The sequence below is a fragment of the Staurois parvus genome, unplaced genomic scaffold (assembly GCF_062004578.1).
Source record: "Staurois parvus isolate SC_StPar_1 unplaced genomic scaffold, SC_StPar_1.0 ptg000011l, whole genome shotgun sequence".
NCBI lineage: Eukaryota > Metazoa > Chordata > Amphibia > Anura > Ranidae > Staurois > Staurois parvus.
In genome coordinates, this window is record NW_028317807.1 from 23,769,034 (window position 1) to 23,790,607 (window position 21,574).

A 21,574-nucleotide genomic window follows, 5' to 3' on the forward strand; every position below is an offset into this window, starting at 1 on the left:
CTGGTAGGTGGCACTGATGGGCATTAACAGGCAACACTGATGGGCAGTGAAAGGCAGCACTGATATATGGCACTGATAGGCGGCACTTTTTCCGTGGATCGGTGATCCGCTGTGTCCGAGGGACACAGTGCACCGCCGATCGTCACGCTCTGGAAGCCGTGCATGCGCGGTTAGAATGGGAGGACGTCATATGACGTCCTCCCAGAACGAGAGAACCACCTTGCATCCGTCATATTACTATATGGCAGGCAGGAGGTGGTTAAAATCACACAATGGTAGATTTACTAAAGGTAAATAAGCTGATCCCTTTGCAAGGGATTCTTCCCTTAACTTTGTGAATATGGTGAAAATTTATTTATTTTGCAAAGAATACCCAATAGTGTGCAAGGACAAAAAAAAACAACCTGCATTTTTGCTTTCACATAATTGGATAATGGAAGTCAGCAGAGCTTCACCTCAGTCACTAAGCTCTGGGGGTATTTTCCCTTGCAAAGTGCAGCTTGTAAAGTGCACAGTCTATTTGTCTTTAGTATATCAACCCGATTGTAAAAGTGAATGAAAATCTAAGACACTTTTTTGTGGCTTTGAAAGTGTGGTTTGGAGTTTAGAGCAGAAGGGGTAAGCAGTGCCTAACTTGAAGCAGATAGGGCCAAATGAATTCAGGAGCTTCCCAACAGCTTTGAGACAGACTGTTTACAATGGAAGGACCTGTGATATAAATAGTCATAGAGCTTGGTAGATTTTTGTGTTGAATGAGAAGAGAAATCAGTCTGTCTCAAAGGTGAATGGAAAGTGGACATTCATACTTAGAACATCTCCAATAATCAAGATCCTGTTTAAAAATATGAACTTGAATATAAAGCAAGTCAATTGGAGTCTAATATATCAAATAGCGGTGCCTGACACCTTTTCTTCGAATTTTGAGGCCTCTTACACACTGGGCAGAAAAAAAGTCTGCTTTTACATGCATTTGGCATTTATTTTTTCATCCTGTCAACGCCTTTTCAGGTATTTTAGAAGAAAGGCATTTACAGGCTGAAAAAAAAAATAAATCGCCAGCACATTCAGGGGAGGTGCATTTAGGTAGAAAAAAACATGCAAACACGCTTAAACATGGATTCATGCATTCTAATGGTCAGAATAAATTAATATAATAGAATGCATTCATGCCAATTGCTGCATAAATGTGTGTGCAAAACGAAATGTTTACCATGGTTTTCCTACTAGGAGAAAAGGCCTTTAGAGGAGGCGAGCAAATGCTCAGTGTACATGAAGTGTAAAGGTTTTGTTCCCCTAAGGGAATTTGACAGTTTGCCCCTTTTTCCAGTTTGGCATTTACTAACTATTGGGCATCATTCTAAGACAATATTGCCATACCTTTTTTTTAAATATGCCTCATTTATAAAGATATTGTATATACATGGACTTTGACAACACAATGTTTGCATGTTTAATACAGTGTTATGACCAATGTACTGTAGTTTTCCTCTGTCTAAGTTGGGCAGGTTTCTACCTTTTCAGCAGGAATTGTTACCTTTTTACCAAAAATATAACCCTTTTTTCCTGACAGTATATCACTTTGTTTATTGTTTCTTTAGTGTGCTGGTTATCTGTTCAGTACTCTGTAATTGTTGTGGCAAACAGTTGGTGAAAAGGTTACCAAGTATGGATACATGGAAATGCAGTACACATCTCAATGTGTTTACTCCAGGGGCGGACTGACCATTTGGAAACTCGGGCACTGCCCGAGGGCCCGGGGTCAGTAGGGGGCCCCATGAGATGCCCCTGGTATCTTTTTCATAGGCTTTTTTGAGTTTGAGCAAGGACACAGGGGCCCCATGATCCCCTATTGCCCGTGGGCCCCATGAGTTGTCAGGCCGCCCCTGGTTTCATCTTTAGAAATTGACCCCATAGATTTTCCTGTTTTTACTAATATGAATGACTAGTTGTCCTGAGATATAAGTTTGTCCAGTTTGTTATACCTTCCTTTTGTTTCTCTTTTCATGTAGGGCCAGGGGGATTTATTGAAGAATGCCAAAAATGAAGCCTTGGAGAACATGAGGCAGATACAACAGGCTTGTCTGTCCAGTGGTCTATGTAAAACTCCAACCACTGCAACTGATGCAAAATCTAAACGAGGCCTAGAGGCAATACAAGAAAAGGATACAGGAGAGGAAAATGGTCGTTTGTGATGTGCAAAAGTTGCCATGGCACCTGGCCTATTAGGGATGCCTTTTTACATCTGCAGGAGAGATATATACAGTATCAATGCATTTATTGAATATAAGGCAAAAAGTTAATTATCAAAGCATAATGTACAGTAATGGTAATATTAATTTTTATAGTGTTTTAATTTAACCAACAAAATTGTACCTACCTTTTAATCAATCATGTTAAAAATAACAGTGTGTGAAGAAAATGTGGACCATTTACTGCTGATCACAAATTTTTATCCCTTATGTAATAAGATGTAACATGCCAAAAGATGCCAACACTGTCTACACCAAGTAACAGTTTAATTGCACTAAGATTGGCAAAAAGGTTGATTTATAAACTGTAGAAACCTAAAAATTCATAGTTTTGGAGAGAACACACCTTAAAGCATTCCTGAGCCCTGGCCGGGTAAGAGAGAGACCAGTGCCCATTTCTTTTTAATTCTGGGAGCAAGGCACCTTGCAAGCCGACCACATGCATACATGGTCAAATGTAATCTTTTTTTTTTTTAGAACACTTAGAATATGACATACTAGAGTACCCTGATGCTTGTTTGTTGTGTACTAAATAGACAAAATGTACAGTCATGACAGAAGATGCTACACAAAAATGTGGCCTTTTTGAAGATCGAATACTATACATAAAACTGTACATAGAATAGCAGGGTATAATCGTTATATGCTTGTCAGTAATGGGTTAGTACCAAAAGCTGCCACAAGTTAAGGGATCAGAGGAAAGCTGTCATACAAATGAGAAGGAGATTTGACACTTGCTGAGTATCAATTGAGTATCCGCATTGTTCGCTAACACTGGTTATTTATTGAAATACAACATTTCCACCGTGAAATCCAGCTAATGACTGTATGTTTGCTACATATTTTCACTGTAAGGATCTAACATGCTAACATTTAATTTTTCTTGTACTTGGAAGGAAGACGTGATGGAGAATTTTTTGCTGAATGTTACATGGATCATGTATGCTCATATACGTTTGTATTCCTATCCATTTCTTCTAGTTGTTTAGGTAGACTGTTACAAACAGTAATGCTAAGCTTAGTCTGATGTATGATTGCAGGCTAACTAGAAATATCTAAGCGCCAAGTTTCTAAAAGCAATATAAAGAATAGGGTTTTTTTTTTCCAAAAATTACATTATCCCCCCCCCCCTCCCTCCCACCTATCAATTTTCTCAGTATAAATATACAACCCATAGATATGCACTATGAGATACAGTTTACATTTTGTAGTGCATAATGACTTTTTCGAAATGTGTATTCATAGAGCACAGAGGACAATGCTCATACCAGTCATTCTCAGTGCATGTGCTCCGTAGGAACATTTTCTTTATCATTTTATGAAATGAAAAAGAGAAGGCGGAATAGACTGCTGGTGAATGACTAAATCAGACATGTATGCAGTTCATTTAGCAGCACCACCCATCCCTAAAATCATTTACCAAGTGGGCCCTAAAAATGGTGACATGTATTGATATTCACAATTGGCATATTATTATTTTCCAAAGTGAGAGATATAGCATCTTAAAATGTTATATATTCACAAAGGAGATCTGACATATGATAAAGGCAATATAACATATCATGTAGGCATTTTAACTGCTAATTCGATGAATATTTGTCTGAAGGATTTCCTTCAGGTATTAGCAGGCCAGTCTATATGTAAATGGGAAAAATGGAGAAAGTGTAAACCACATGTGCCCTGATTTAGATGAGTCACTTTGTAGGTCAGTGTGGTTTGCGAAATAGGCAGACATCTCACAGCCCATCATTCTCAGTGAAACATACTGCCATCTGTGGTCAGGCTTACTGTTAGGCATTGCTTCCTAGTGAAGTAATTAACTACATCATGATACAAGCTATTATCTTTATATTTCAGGATGTTCTGCACTAAAGTGAATGCAATTTTTATAAAAAAGCTGTTTTCTGGGGTTGCAGAATTACAGACACATCCAGCCAACAAGATTTTATCCAGCCTACATCTAGAGAAAGTGGTATATCCTCATGTACAAACTGAGGAATCTGCTCAGTTGGTCTCTGCTTCTGATAGGTGCCTTGATATATTAGGGAACTCTGACATGTAAGGGAGGCTCTGAAGTGAAAGAGGGACTCTGATGTGAAGGGGTAATGGGTAGCTTATTTCTTGGAGTATGCTTATTCATACTTCATTCATTTATAAAACTGTTGGGTTTTTTTTCTGGCCTGTACATTTTTGTAAAATATACAGTGTGGCCCTAGTACTAAAAGGTGTAAATCCCGTGCTATCACTATCAATGAGTGATTATTGTAGTCTTTTACTGCTAGATTCTAAATAACAAATCTAATAGTATGCTGAAAGGTTCAGCACCATATTAGTTAGGTTAAGGTCAGTAGGGAATTACTTTTTCAAGTTAAAAAGGGATTAAAGTATGTTTTCACACTTGGGAATAAGGTCAGTTTTTAGCGTAGTACCCAGGAGTTAGGACATAGAAATTTCCTCCTGAAATTCATAGTTCCTTTGGTTTTAACTCCAGCAAGTCGAGAGCTGGATGACAAGCTCTATAATACAAGTCCTGGTGATCTCCACACTTTTAGTCATTGAGTGCATTGATTCCTTGCTGCATACAGTTTTGACTGAGACAGCTCTGGCTAGGGCAGCCTGTGGAGTTTCCCTTTTGCAGATGCATGTGGCCAGTTGGCCTCAGTCTGTCATGTCATGGTGTCCCCTGCAGATAAATGTGTGCCTGCTGCACTGGCATCCTGCTCCACTGGCTGGCAGAGACTCGTGATCCTAGCCTGAGCAAACATTTGGCAAGCAGAGGGTTTCTCTCACTTTTTCTCCCCTCTTCTGCTACTATTGGTCTGGAGTGTAGTGGTTCTCACTGGGAGACAGTGTGGGGACTATACTTAATATCTGTGTCCCTGGGGGGACTTTTTGTCTGCTACTACTACCCTTGGCTGAGGCCTGCAAAATGGATATGGCCACATCAGGGGACTTTTTGGCTGTTGCTACTACCCTTATTGAAAACAGCGAGGAGCTCTTGGCCATGACCTGCATGAAGGACTGGACCTCATGGGGACAGGACAGTACAACATAGGAAGCTCTTTTTAGCAGTCTCACTGCTCAGGGTCCCTGTGTGGATCTGTTTTTGTTTCTTTCCTTTTGTTGAAACTGCCTGCCTGTGGCTTTAGCAGTGGCTGCAGACACATTGCAGCAGAGCCAGTTGTGGCTTAGGCCGGAAGCTGTGTCAGTCATCTTTAGTAAGATCACATTGTCCCATTGTTGCAGGATGGAAAGCTAGGAGGAAAGGGCAGTCCTTCTGCCGATACATACGCTGGGAAAAGGAGCCAACTTGGGAGGTCAGACAGACTAGCTGCTGTTACCAGGTTGGAAAGTGCACCCTTTTTGTTGCTCGATTGCCAAGGACTTTTGCAGACTCGACAGTTGGTTGCCAAAGACAGCATGTTTGGGTCAAGTCTTCATGGAGGGCCTGCTGGACAATAATTACTTCCTCTGCTTCACTTATGGTATGGCTTGCAGGGACTGTGGGAGATCCATTTTGTAGTTAGCCAGTAAACCATCACTGGCTACATCCCTCCCTTCATCTTGTTCCCCACTGCCATCCTTAGGTATTTTAGGGCCATCCTCCTTCCTGGTGCCCATTTTTTAAGGCATTTTTGTAACAGGTAGAATTGCTTTTTCTCAGCCACAGGAGAGTAAGAAATGCTCACCCCTCTTTCCTGTGCCCTCAGAGGGGTCAAAAGAGGAGTCTTCCCAAACAGTAGGTGCAGTCTTGGCACCTAAAAGAAGCTAAATGTAGGGTTGGGCTCATCAGGGAGAAGGAGTTGGTGACAATGCTGATTATGTCTGTTAGAGATACCAGTACCTTTTAGGACACATAAACTGGAGCATTCCACACCACTCATTTTTTGATGATTTTATCTATAAACAGTGGAAGCGACCGCCATTTATTTTCCCACATTGCTTTGGTTTTACTCCTCTGAAGAGTGCCTTACTAAGGCACAGTCTTGCCAAGTTCAGGAAGGATCTCAACAATATTGTCAGGATCCACCTGTCTGTCTGAGTAACAGCTTACTCTGCCTTTCAGCACATGGCTGAACACGAGTGTATGTTTTGTTTTTTATTACCCTCATCATATTTCTTCTTTTAACTGAGCTAGCTCAACAATTTGGAGGCTTTTGGCCACCAGCAGGGGCTGCCTTTGGCTGTCTTTTGTTTATTAGTTGTACCCAGCATCCTGCTCCTTCAGGAGGCACTATGCCGTGTAGGTGATGATCTAGAGCAAAGCTGTGTCCTCCCATAAACTCAAATCAAAGGGTTTTTTTTTTTACAGTCATAAAAAAATTATATTTTCTATTGGGGGCAGGTCATGTTACATCAGATGATAATGTGATGTTATATTTTAAACCACAATATTCTTTAATGTGCATAAAAATGTGCATAATTCTGCATTAAAATGCAAACAAACAAAAACAGCACTAATAATAAGCATCATTAACATTTCTTTATGCATACACTGTGCACAGAGCTGTTATTTAAGCCAGGCATTGGCCAAAATGACCATAGAATTTCTACACTGATCTTCAAGGGAAGCAAAGGGTCAGCCTTTTCACACTATTGCACTGCCTAACTGCATGGCATGCAATGCATTAATGTGCATTGCATTAAGTAAGCTCATTCTTTTGAATGATCTTCGCAAAGCGTCAAAAAGCACAAAAAAAGTTGCATGCAACATTTTTGAAAGTACGCTGCAAAACATGCCAGTGTGTTGCTGAGCATTGTGCTGGGTTACAATGCACATCTGTTGGTAGGGTGCGTTAAGGTGCCATTCAGTGCAGTAATGTGAATGAGCTCTATTGCACACATTTTTGACTGTAGAATTGTTATTCAAAATCTTGGTACACAGGTTTGTCCATAAAAGCTGTAGTTGCTTTTGCTTTTGTAACAGTCGAGTTGATAGATTAGGACATACATTTCTAAGACTTTGGAAATCACAATAAAAAAGATCACGATACTGCATCCATCAAAGAGGTTTTCCACCGAAAAGGGATATTTGGGGAATGATTAAGAGTCAGATCACTGGGTTCCTATATCTCATTGACATTGGAGATCAGATCTCTGTGCTTGAGTTCTCAGGTCTGCATATCTGCTGCATCCATTATTATAGGCTTCCAGTCTTGCTGCTGGTCTTCTAGTTTATGTTATTCTATTGAATGCAGCAGAAGGAGCGAAAGAAAGGAATGCCAAAAACTCTGATAGGCCTGAACATAACAAGGAACTTTGGTAAGGAGATCTTACTTCTGGGGTCTTCAGGAGAGATGAGATGCCATCAGGTGACTCAGACCACAAAACTGTATATCCTTCAAACAAAACCAACCACTCCCTATATACCATATACTGTATTACACATCTTATTTTGCCAGGGAGTCCACTGCAGAAATGGGAAGTCTTTGGGACTGAACCGGTTTCTATAAAGATTGGAATGTGAAGGTTGCCAAGGTCTTCTCTGTAAATTAGTGCATTATACAGTATGACATTCTAGGCTGGAGTCACACTGGAGTTTAACATCCAGTAGAAGAAATATAGATAATACATTGTGTGTAGATGTAGCTCCTGCATCTGACGTACATAAACTATGTCTCTTTGGTACTTTGCTTGAGTGTAGTATTTATGTGCTCATTCAACTATTTTGCTGCCAGATGGAAGGATGTATAAAGAAAAAAAAAAGCAACACTTTTATTATTTCTTCTACCATCAGAAGGTAAGCTAGTAACTATGAGTTTTTGTATAAACAGTTCAAATCAATATTATTATTACCATTATTATAACTAATATTATTACATTTTAAGAATGTGTATAATACCATTTGTCTCTTGGTGAGAATTGGACCGTTATACAGTTTCAGGCAAATGTCCTTCCTCTGGCTTCAAAAGGGTTAATAGAGCTGTGTGTTCTCTAGATAAGATTTAAATATATTTATTGAAGAGCACTGCTTTTATTTTGAAAAGCTACCTTTTTAACGTATTTGATGAAGAGAGATATAATGTGCTAACTTTCAAAACTGAAGTAATAATTTAATAATTTTTTTCTTTTCTTTGTGTTAATCCCTTTACTTCCATAAAGGCCTGCACTGTACATCACACTGCAGTCTGTATTGGCAGTGAGGGGGTTAATTTATTCTTAATCTTGTTTTATTATTAATACTAACATTTTATTTTGCACATAATTGGAAATAAATCTATTAAAATGAAATGTCTTGCTTGTTCTTATTTCATTATCTCACAAATCTAAACATAAAGTTAAATGAAAACTTCACTTTTGGTGCAATGAAGAGATCCAAACTAGAAGTCCACCTTTACATTATTGTCTACAATTACATTTCCATTTCATTCTGCTGCTCTGACATTTTATAAAACTGTCAAAAAATGTAAATGTCATATCCCTTTCAGGCAGTATGGCTAATGGGAATGTTCTTTACATTGTTAGTGTATTTTCTACTTCCCCCAAAACTCTGCATTCACACACATGTCAAATAACAAGCATCCCCTGTAGCTTTATTTTTAGTGGGATACTTTGAGTCTCATCAGGACCTAAATAAATGCAGGCAAACTGCAGCTTTTACGATTTCAAGCCTGAGATTGCTTAGGTCACATGTTTTCAACTTGAAAATTATAGAGAGCCTCAAAGTATAAATAAAGGCAAAACTTTTTTAGTTTTGGATAGAGAAGAGAGTGATTAGAACACCTGTCAGGTTTTTATTGCTGTTAGGGATATTCACCCTCTCTTTGTCCTGTGTACCATTACCAACAAAAGTGAAGGTAAAAGTAAATCCCAAGTTTTCAGATGTCCACAGAAAAGGAATATAGTTGGGGAATCTTTTTGAGGGATTTCTTATCACTTCCTGTTATGACTATGGGATAGGATGTAAAGGAAAATCTCCCCATGGGTCAAAGAATAAAAACCCACCACCATTGGTGTTTCCCACCAGAGTAATAACCCCCAGCATAGGTGTCATTTTCCACAATACAAACCTGCCACCATTGGTGTCTCTCACAACAGTAATAACCCCCAGCATAAGTGCAAGTGACCACCATAATAACCCTCAACAGTTTGTCAAAACCATGTTGTGTGTTAGACTTGAAACTCCAATCAGTGCTGCAAACATTTTTATGGCTAGCAACTATGATTGCAAGAAAGAGAAGGCTCAATTAAATTAACTATAAGTTACACTTAGGCTGGATACACCTCAACATAAGGTAGCGTATTATAGTGCAGCAACAGAACAGCGGCAGTGTGTTGGGGAGCCATTAAGAATAAATTTCACCGCAGTGCACAATAGCGCAAAAACTGTGTTTTTGCATGCTAACATGCACATTATTGCACGATAAGAGAGTGACAATAGACTTAAAGGAAATCTGTGCTTTGCCCACATATGGCAAAGCAACAGGTTCACGTTAATGCAAACATCCTCAGATTTTTCTTTTGCTCCCAATGGCAGAGTGGTGCTGGTGGGGGAAACCTGTAAGTTATGAGTCATAGAAATTGGTTTACTAAAGCTGGAGAGAGCAAAATCTGGTGCAGCTCTGCATAGAAACCAAACCATAGAAAACACTCAGATATACATCTACACTAATCTGGATTCTACTTTGGCTGCTTCTCTCCTATCTAATTATTTGTGATATAAAAACTTGGATGGCCAATAATTTCCTTCAATTAAACTGTGGCAAGACTGAAGTCATGTTTATTGGCACCCCCCATCAATTCTGTAAGGCCAGTCCTGGTAGCCTATCTATCGATGGCAATGTACTTGAGCTTCAGTCTAAACTGAAAAATCTTGGGGTGATATTTGATGCTAGCTTAACCTTTGATCCACATGTACAAAATGTTGTCAGAACATCTTTTTTTAGCTTGAGAAACATTGCTCGACTGTGTCCTATGCTATCATACACTGTAGCTGAAAAGCTGATCCATGTATCTGTGTTGTCCTGACTTGATTATTGCAGTGCTCTACTCGCTGGTGTACCTAAATCCACTATCCACCCTTAATCGACTACAATATGTACAAAATTCTGCAGCCAAAATCCTCACTAGGTTGATTACAAGTGACCATATTACCCCTATGCTGGTGTTCTTGCACTGGCTACCCATCAGTTTTCACATAGGCTTTAAGATCCACCCATAAGACTCTTCATGGCTCGGCACCCCATTATCTGTGCAAACTTTTATCAACTTACTCCCCCCTCGTAACCTCCACTTCTCAAATTCTGGCCTTCTGTATGTCCCCCCTACTCGCCTACACTCGATGGGAGATAGAGCCTTCTACTATGCTACAAAATTCTGAAATTCACTTCCAAGGAACATCAGAGAGCCATCTTCTCTAAACTCATTTAAATCAAATCTAAACTTTTTTCTTTAAGGTTTCACTTAATGGGCCCTTTTTTCCTTTGTTTTCTCCTTTGTGTTTCTTTTGTTTTCTTTGCAAAGCGCTTTGAGAAGCTACATTTAAAGGCACTATATAAAATAAAATGTATTATTATCATTATAACCCCATAGCTTTCACAAGGCTAAGGCACTCCCACATGATAGAGCTGATTGGCCCGTTGTTTCACACATGCTCCTCCCTACCTCAATTACCATATATTTCCTTTGGCTCCTGGGAATGAAGAAATGGTAAGTATATTTTTTAGGTGATAGGAGAACTAAAGCAAACCTGTTGCTTTTCCCTAAAACGAGCAAAACACATTTACTTTAAAGTGGTAAACTCATTGGAGAGAGGAGACACACCCCCTTCCACAGCTCAAAAGGAACAGAGCTGAGACTGTCACTCTGCTGGAGGTCCCTCCCCTGACACCTTTTTCTCTTGGTTTCTGGAAAACTTATCAGAAGTGACTCGAGACAAGTACACACTATAGAGGGATATGCTTTGTTCATATTTCATGTCTGAGGTTTACAACCACTTTGCTTGCTTGGGGGTAAGGCAACCACTGGCTGTGCTTGGGGGTACGGTAGAGAGTGCAGTACCAAAGCTGGTTGGCCTTATTTGGCTACTGTTGACTGCTTGTGGGCAAATCCAACTGCAAAATTAGAGGTTGAGATATGTGGCAGCTAGTGATGGGCATTACAAGATTCACTGTATCCATCAGTGAACATAGTAATATAGTCATGTTTTGGCAGATTCAGCACTGACTGCAACATTCTTACCTCACCAGCTAGTACTGTACATCATTAATACATTAGGTCATTTAGCATGAAATATTAAAGTTCTGCCAGCAACTAATTTAAAATAAAGAAAAAGGCACATTGTGACAAGAAACATAGCATAAATGAATATCATTTGCGCAATGACCGTATACAATTGCTATATTTCTGAACCAACAGAGCATTGTTCAATTATCCAAACAATCATATATTACAGAGCAGATACTTTAACTTTATGGGAAATTGGCAACACATGTTCACATGGGATGGTGGATAGGGGATTAGATCATGGCTGATGAAGCCAATCTTGTCTCCAGTAAACAACAGAAGAAAAATATTGCCTTAAACAAGAAGAAAATATCAATGAGAATCAAGGCATCCAATGTTCTTCACGTATTGTAGAGCTGGAGCAGCCCATTGACGTAAATCAAGTTGTGATCTCAAATTGAGATCGGTAATAGTTCAAATAAATGAGGAATATGTTTTCATAAAACCAGCTAACTTTTAAGGAGGTTTGTGTGAAAGAGGATGTCGCATAAAAATCCCACTAAAAGCATTATCTGTAATCAGTTTGTTTACCGTAAGGTGCTAGGGCACTGGGGTTATTGGGGACAGCATCAAGCCTCAACATTTACCAGTTGTAATAATTTTCCATATTTTACTTCCTTCTGTCCACATTTTAACTAAATTCATGCTAGAGAATTGTAGGGAGGAGGGGGGGACAGGAGATAGTGAGAGGAGTCACAGGCATCTTTATAGTTCAAGAAGCCATCCATTCGTTCTCTGGTTCGTTGGCTTGTATTGTTGAGATGTTGCCCTACTTATAATGTATATAGAACAATTCCTACAGCGCATTCTAGTATTAGTTGTTACATAATTATGAAAATCTAAATGAAGCTTGAATGCCAAAGCATGACAAATAGACATACTTGGTGGGATCAAGCATGCGGTACCCACGGGAGGACATGCATACGGAGATCGGGGTTTACATTGAAATGTATTAATAGGAAAGTCCCAGTAAGGCAGTGCAGAGTCTGTTTGACATAACCAAACTGGCAAGCAGCACTTAGAGCAGTGCACATAACTCCTGGAGCGATTGATGATACCAACAACACCTGTTAGAGGGGGTGGTTGGAGGTAGACTTGCATAAAGGCACTCGCATGTGGAAAGGCTCCTGCTGAGACACAGGTGACCAGTCCCTAGTGTGCCCCTCCTCCACTGGAACCTCTCCTTACGATAGGTACACTGTTCTTATCCAGCAGGTTCCTGTCTCTGACCTAGCCTTTATGCAAATGTGTGCCAACTGAAGGGGGACAGTGCTATTTATTAACATTGCCCACACTGAAGATGCCCGTTCTAGTCATCCAGGACAGCAGCGTATAATCAGACAGCTGCTCTCCTGGTAACACCTATGGAGGCCTCAGAGGAACATGAGTTCCCCCGTGCAATGCCCTCTCTGCATGGCATTTTTGTTTTCTGTTATTTTGAAAGTGTAAATGATGGAAATAAAATCTAACTTTTGTTGACATATTATAAGAATGTCTAATCTGTAATTTAATGCCTTTTGGAGATTTTTCCATCTTTCCTTGGCTTCTTTATGCACATTAATACAACTTTTTAGCTGGGGTGCCCAAACTTTCGATCCCCACTGTATGTGTATTTCAATTTAATATTGCTCTTTGGCCAAAGCGTTATTATTAAAAACACTTAAAATCTTATTTATATGTAGTGTAAAGATGATAGGGTGAAAGGGCCTTCAAATGACTAATGCAATTGGCTATAATATATTATTCCACAATTTTATCTCCAAATCTCTAACACTCTTCTTGCTTACTGTACATATACAGTAGAAGTATGAAATCAGGTGCAGTTCCGTCTCTCTGCACAGGTGGCACGGTTTGGCTGCTGCCAAGCAAAGGAGTGGCATTGCACGGGGGAACTCATGTTCCTCTGAGGCCTCCATAGGTGTTACCAGGAGAGCAGCTGTCTGATTATACGCTGCTGTTCTGGATGACTAGAACGGGCATCTTCAGTGTGGGCAATGTTAATAAATAGCACTGTCCCCCTTCAGTTGGCACACATTTGCATAAAGGCTAGGTCAGAGACAGGAACCTGCTGGATAAGAACAGTGCCCAAACGTTCGATCCCCACTGTACATGTGTTACTTGTTTAAAAAAATGTGCAATTTTGTTTAGGCACCTTAAGCACATAATGGGTGTTAGACTAACCTGCCTTTTCCTATGGAGTTGCTCTGTCACTGACCGGACCAGCGACATGTCGCTTCCTCACTTGGGAGTGAGATTATGCAGTTTTGCAGGCCAGCAAAGGAGTGGCTCTGTTAGGGGACATTGATATCCTCTCTGAGTGATTTTGAAGCTGGCAAATCATTGCCAGTAGTGGAAGCACTCATATGGCATGGCCTTTACAGTAGGCATTCAGCATCTGTTCTTTAGCCTATGCCTACTTTTCATCTCTTGCACTGTCTCTCTCTTTGGAAGACCTCTTCTTATTCCTCCACCCCACTTCTTGATGGTACTATCATTGTAATCCAGGAATCAGAAGCCAGTGTATCCAGGGTGTGCCTATCAACCCTTTGTGAGTCCAGAAAACAAGTGGTTGCCTAACCATTGTCACATGAGCCAAAGTGCTATGCTGCTTCAAATCAGGTTAGAAATCCAAAACATTTCATTTTTATTTGAGATAGAGTGACTGATTAAACACTCTTCAGGTTTTGTTTGTTTTGTTGCCATCCGTTAGCCAATAGGGAGATTTTTCTTTAATCCCTGTTCTGTAGACAACAGAACATTAACTTCTCTAAAGTGAAGGAAATGCCCTTTTAGACAGTGTCCATTTGAAAGATTTTCCCCTCAATTCCTATTCTGGTGACAACTCAAAATTTAGAATTTTCTTTCACTGATAAATTTGCAGAGGGGAAGTCACTCACACAGAACCAAATAGAACCCAAAAGATTTCTGCAAACCATGTAGTAGGGCTGACTGCTAAAGTGATTTTCAGCTTCCCTGGCAGCACATAAGGTATGAGATATACATATCTACATTGTGGCAAGCTGGACCGTTGTAAGTATACAATACAAGATGAAAATGAACATCATATTAGTGGATAAAATAACAAAACCAATATTCGCCTTCAATTCAGAGATTCCTCTTACTTTTTCACCTTCAATCCAGAGGTTCCCTGTACTTTTTTCTGCCACTAGATGTCCTTAGAGGAAGTGAGTGGAATGAGACTCACTATCAGACTGAGTCCAAGTCATCCTGTACCTGACCCAGCCTGTCACTGGACATGAATGGAAAAGCAGCACAGTGATCTCATCTCTCTGTCACTCTGCTTTCTCTTCCAATTAGCATGCTTCTTGTCAGCACATGAACTGATTGGCTCTCTGTGCTGCTATTTGCTCCCACACTCCAGCACTGAGCAGCAAGAGGCTGATACTGGATGAAATTCAGGTGTTTACACTGTTTGTATTTAAAAATACATTTCACGTTGTATTATTGATTACAGAGCTAAGTTATATCTGCCCAGAGTTCAGCTTTAAAGTGATTGTAAACCGCATACATGAAAAATGAACAAAGCATATCATTCTGTAGTGTGAACTTGCCTCAGTCCAAAAACACTGCATGTGATCTCTGTTTGCTGCCTTTTATGGACTTTTTAATTATAGATATTGAATTGATGGTCATTTTTTGACCAACATAAGGTTTTTAATTTTTTTTTGTTATATTGGCCTTTTATACAGTAGAGATATTTAAGATATATTTCTATTATGAATTTATGGTGAGATGATCCACCCACTTTTTTATCTCTATATATTTGTATTTGATATTACATATTTTACTATATTGGATTTATGTCACTGATGAGTACATTTTATTTTATATTATTTGTATTATTATTTTTTATATTCTAATTTAATTGTATGCATTGAATATATCTTATTTATAATTAATATCTATTTAGATATATACATATTGTATCTGGTTTCAGGACATTAACCGTTTTTCCCATGTCCTATCCACGTAATTAATAATCAATAAGCTTGATATCATCATAATCACTAATGATTTGTACTGATAATTTTAAATTTTCTAGTCTAAGTTCCATACTAATTAAGTTCTGGCACCTATTTAAATCAGATTTACAGCCTGGACGGTAACTTATCTTTAACATTAGTTATTGTCCTTCCATTTATATTCGATTTACCGGGAAAGGCTATGGGACGAGCACGAAACGCGTAAGGAGGAGCCAATTACGCTGTGACGTCACGCCGTCGGAGCAGCGTGGAGCTCCGGCGGCCATCTTTACTTGTGGATGGTTAGTCCTGGCTTCTGATTTTGATATTGTTTATCTTTGGATGCATCTGTTTTACTGCTATTTACTCCTAATAAAAAAGTTTAACAACATACTACACTATAGGCATGTTTTATATTGACTCCTTTGCGGAGTGCTGATTTTCTAGATGCCCAGCCCTAAGCCTCCAGAGAGGGAGCCTGCTAACCCCCTGAGATCTGCACCCATCCATCCCCTAAAGGGGAGCTCTGGACGCCCCTGGATCATCCCATAAGGCTTTTGGATCCTTTCATGCTGAAAGGGAGTCATTTCCTACCTGCACCTGATGACCTTATCTGATGACATCTGGATATTATACAAACGCGCATTATTACTATGCGTCCGGTGAGTGCGCATTTCTTCTGTTCACGAGAGCACAATCACCGAATTGAGTCATCAGGACCTCACTGGCACCTATTTGTCATTTTATGAACTTTTATTATAACTTATTATATTATGTGAATATTTACTTTAGTATCATTATACAGTATTTATTTATCAATTCATAGCACTGCACTTTTTATATATATCTGTTTGCTGCCTGCCTTACTATCTTTATGAGCCATTTCTGACAGCTAATGCTGACTCCAAGCAATGGAGGGTGGGGGCAGCTCCAGCACACAGCCTGTGATTGACAACCTCAGCTGTGCGTTATTTTTTTTTTAATTTTACAGTTTTATTAAGGGCCAATGCCCAAATTTTTAAACCGTACACAGTTACAACAATAACACGTTATGTGTAAACATTGCAATGACAGAAATCTATCATTAGCATAGAAGAGAACAAAATCAGAGAAAACATAAGTGAACAGCATGTCAATCCATACAATTCAAGAACATGAATCAGCATAAACCTACACATCATTAGGCTACGTTAGACTGCATTATTTGTCAAAGGCATATTGTTTGAAAAAGTGTCTGGACTATATAAGAGGAGGAGGGGGGGAGGAGGGAGGTTTACCGAAGGGAGAGTGATACCATGGCTCTCAAATAGAGTGGAAATGAATTCGGCCACCAGAGCTGTAAGATATTCCATTTCAGACATTGCTCTTAAAAGGTGATTTTGCGAGGGGACATCTGCTGATTTCCAAAATCATGGTATCACCCTTCTGGCGGCTGTCAGAATATGTACCCCCAACCTTTTAGATTGTTTGAGAAAACCCCTGAAGGGTAAGCCCTGAAGATAATGTAACGGGTCTAGGGGCAGGACAACATTAAGTACTTGTTGCAATACCGATTGAAACATGGCCCAATAATCCGCAATCTGTGGACAAAACCAAAAAATGTGTGCTAGTGTACCCACTTTTTTCATGCATCTCCAGCACTTATCAGATAGATTTGGGTTAATTGCATGAAGCACTACAGGGGTCTTATACCAATGCATCAACACTTTATATAAGTTTTCTTTGTATACAAAACATCGAGAGGTCTTGGTAGCAGAATCCCATATCAATTGCCAATACTTCAAAGCAATTGAACATTGGAGTTCATCCTCCCATCTCTTCATATAATGGTGGGGCTTCTCAACCATAGATTCCTTATTGAGAAGCAGCTTATATAGAGAGGTGACAAGATGCTGTTGAGAGGGACCTTTAACAGCTTTCCTCTCGAATTCTGTAGGACGGTCTAACATTAAGGAGGAGTTCAGGGAGTGGAAGAAGTGACGAAACTTGCTGATACAGGTATTGTAGATTTCCACGCCCTAATCTCAAATGATTGAATTTTTCACGAAGCAGGATTGACCAGATGACGGAGTTGGAATATTCCATTAGATGCCCAAGGGTTCATCCGTGGGTAAGACAAACTATCTGGGAGCTCTGGATTATAAAATATGTTCAACAGTGGAGAACACATGGGCAGTAATTGCTGTGATTTTACACAAGCTGACCAAATCTTGAGGGTAAATTTCATAGGCTCTAGCAATGGAGGAAGGGGAGAGAGAGGTGGTGTGTAATGATAGGGGCATAGTAATGAACACGCATGAATTGGATGTAGATAACTTAATTCAATCTCCACCCATCTATTTTGAGATCTCTGGGTGAACCATGATAGCGTTTGTCTCAGATGAGTACCCAAATAATATTTAATAATATCTGGTACTCCCAGACCTCCATAAATCCTAGATGACAAAAGAACTGCCCGTGCTATCCTGGGTTTTCTGGCATGCCATATAAATCTAAGAAATACTCGCTGTAAAGTTTGCAGCTGGGCTCGGGGGATTGCGATTGGTAGAGTCTCGAAAAGGTAAAGTAGCTTTGGTAAAATTGACATCTTTAAGACATTTATTCTACCTAAAAAAGATATCTTATGAAAATTCCATTGATTAAGAAAGGTATAGCTTTCCCAAAATAATGGGGGGTAATTGGCTTCAAATAACTGAGGATAAGTTGGGGTAATTTGGATACCAAGGTATTTCATAGCCGACATGCACCAGTGAAATGGGAAATTTTGTTGGAGCATCGAGAGGTCCTGGGATGGGATGTTTAGGGCATAGCTTCCATCTTTGAAGTGTTTATTTTATAGCCAGAAACATCACTGAAGGTTTGTAAGAGTTTATGCAGAGCAGGCAATAAGTGATGTTTAGTTATAGTTAGGAGAACATCATAGATGTGCATATTTTTAAGGGGGGGTGTCCATTCTCTTCATTGAGGTCTCAGTTTACACTCAACTCCCTGCTTTGTGCTCTGCAGTGTGTGACGTCAGATCCCCACACCCTGCCTGCTAGAGCTCAGAGATGCTGTCTAAAATGTGTGCTTAACACCCCGGTCACATCAAACCCTACTTTGAAATCGTGCGACTTGTAGTGAAGTTGCATGATTTCAAAGTCGGATGACATGCCGATTTCAGGTGCGATTTACAAGACATCTGATACAGATGTCTATGCAAATCGCACCAAAAGTAGTGCATGTACTACTTTAGAAATCGGTGCTGCTCTGACCAAGTCGGAACCACACTGATAGGACCTCTCTAATTGCGGACAATAGGCTGCAATCTGGCATGCGATTTGCAAGTCACATGGCATGCAAATCGCATGCCAATTTGCATCTAGTGTGACCGGGGTCTTAGGAGGCTGTAGAGAAAAGAGGTCTGCAGATAAACAAGTACAGGTTATTTAGAAGGATTTGTTTAATCTCTATGTATCACCTGAGGCCAGTCACTTCACTAGGTATTTTGAGGGTTAACAACCACTTTAAAATAGTTGTGGACAGAAAATGTTATAGACACTTTCTAATACAATTATCACTATGTAGGCACTCTGACTGCTTTTGCATAGTTTCATAAATTATCTTTCCTACCTTTTTACAAGGTTAAAACGTTCTGTCATGTGACCATGCATCTCTTCTTAATAGTGGTGGGTGGGGTTACAGGACACTGTGCAGACAAACAGCATGCCTGTAAGTCTGTTCAGCCTGAAGAAATATGCAGGCTGTGCTTGAGCAGGGGGCATGTTCAAGAGGCAGGCTGTGATTTGGAGGTGTATGGCAGAAGCAGGTTGGGATTGGAGTGTGTGTACCTGAATCAGGCTGTGATTGATTGGGGGCATGGTGGCTGAGCAGACTACCCAATAGAGGCATGTTCTGTCCTGTGCCTGTACTAGACACCCAAAAGATGCAAACTGACCATGCTAACACAGATCAGCTTCTCTGTTTTGTGTGATCAGTTTGGAACAAGGAAGAAAGGTGACTGGCAGGATCAATTAGGTACTTCAGATGGAATATAACACAAATGTATCACCCTCTAGTTTGCTATTAGAATAGTGTAGTTTATCGTAGGTAAAATCATTGGGTATGATTCTTGGTAACTGTGAGTCTGTGATTGAGGTCAGGTTATTGCAGGTCAGCTGGATGACTTAACAGGTAGTGCCTCTATCACCTTCTCCTGACTCTGGAGGACCATAGAACCTTCCAGAAGTCGGTAAGCAAGAAGGGGTGGAGACTTAATCTGCATGTTTATGGGAGTCCAGTCAATCCTAGATTTGGAGGCCCAGGTAGAGTGCTGGACTGGCCCATAAATATAGTAGAGTCAAGCTGACAGAGGAGTCGGCTGGAAGATGGAATGCTGAGGAGACTGGGAGGGGTCCCCTAGGTCTTGGGGGGAGGCCTCCAGGCTGGGCTCGGGATGGCTCAGGAGGATACATTCAGCAATAAGGCATGAATGGGATCAAGACTTGGAGTGGCCCATACGAGGGAAGCACTACACATATGTGAACACTAGAGATGAGCGAATTATTCAAAAATTCGATTCGGCTGATTCGCCGAATTTGAGGAAGAAATTCGATTCGATGCGAATTTATTCGCTGCGAATTTAACTTATAAAAAGGGTTTCTAGGCTTCAGAGAGCCTTTATATTAGTGCAGAACACTGTACCTTTAATTTAAATGCCCTTGGAGATGAGGAAGGAGAAGGATGAGAAGAAGGAGAAGGATGAGAAGAAGAAGGATGAGAAGAAGGATGAGAAGAAGGAGAAGGATGAGAAGAAGGATGAGAAGAAGGAGAAGGATGAGAAGAAGGAGAAGGAGAAGAAGGAGAAGGATGAGAAGAAGGAGAAGAAGGAGCAGAAGGAGAAGGATGAGAAGAAGGAGAAGAAGGAGAAGGATGAGAAGAAGGAGAAGGATGAGAAGAAGGAGAAGAAGGAGAAGGATGAGAAGGATGAGAAGAAGGAGAAGGATGAGAAGAAGGATGAGAAGGAGAAGGATGAGAAGAAGAAGAAGGATGAGAAGAAGAAGAAGGATGAGAAGAAGGAGAAGGATGAGAAGGAGAAGGATGAGAAGAAGAAGAAGGATGAGAAGAAGGAGAATTCCAAGCCGGCAAAAAGTGTATCTGCAGAGCTCCGCTATTTCTTAGCGGAGCTCTGCAGATACACTTAGCGGAGCTCTGCAGATACACTTTTTGCCGGCTTGGAATTCTTCTTATTTTCATCCTACTTCTTCTTCTTCTTCTTCTTCATCCTCATCCTCTTCTTCTTCTTCTGAGGATGAGGATGAAGAAGAAGAAGAAGTAGGATGAAAATAAGAAGAATTCCAAGCCGGCAAAAAGTGTATCTGCAGAGCTCCGCTAAGTGTATCTGCAGAGCTCCGCTATTTCTGACAGTTCTCTGACATTCACTCCATACAGCGGTTGAAACATTGTATCTATTTGTTTCCATAAATGGAAACAAATAGATACAATGTTTCAACCGCTGAGCTCTGCAGATACACTTAGCGGAGCTCTGCAGATACACTTAGCGGAGCTCTGCAGATACACTTTTTGCCGGCTTGGAATTCTTCTTATTTTCATCCTACTTCTTCTTCTTCTTCTTCTTCATCCTCATCCTCAGAAGAAGAAGAAGAATGAAAAGAAGAAGAAGAAGAATGAAAAGAAGAAGAATGAAAAGAAGAATGAAAACATTCTTCTTCTTCTTCTTTTCATTCTTCTTTTCATTCTTCTCATTCTTCTTTTCATTCTTCTCATTCTTCTTCTCATTCTTCTTCTCATTCTTCTTTTCATTCTTCTTTTCATTCTTCTTCTTCTTTTCATTCTTCTTTTCATTCTTCTTCTTCTTCTTTTCATTCTTCTTCTCATTCTTCTTTTCATTCTTCTTTTCATTCTTCTCATTCTTCTTCTTCTTCTTTTCATTCTTCTTTTCATTCTTCTCATTCTTCTTTTCATTCTTCTCATTCTTCTTCTCATTCTTCTTTTCATTCTTCTTCTTCTTTTCATTCTTCTTTTCATTCTTCTTCTCATTCTTCTTTTCATGAAGAAGAAAAGAAGAATGAGAAGAATGAAAAGAAGAAGGAAAAGAAGGAAAAGAAGAAGTATGAA

At 39.9% G+C, this 21,574-nt stretch overlaps 1 protein-coding gene across 1 annotated transcript in view; it reads left to right on the plus strand.

Annotated features, from left to right (window-relative positions):
* PLCL1 (phospholipase C like 1 (inactive)) overlaps nucleotides 1-8,480 on the plus strand; it is a 400,507-nt gene extending 392,027 nt beyond the window's left edge. The window contains exon 6 of the mRNA XM_089671701.1: nucleotides 2,010-8,480. Within this exon, the coding sequence (XP_089527827.1) occupies nucleotides 2,010-2,192 (183 nt within the window). The 3' untranslated portion in view covers nucleotides 2,193-8,480. The remainder of the gene's footprint in view (nucleotides 1-2,009) is intronic.
* Nucleotides 8,481-21,574: the final 13,094 nt, after the last annotated feature.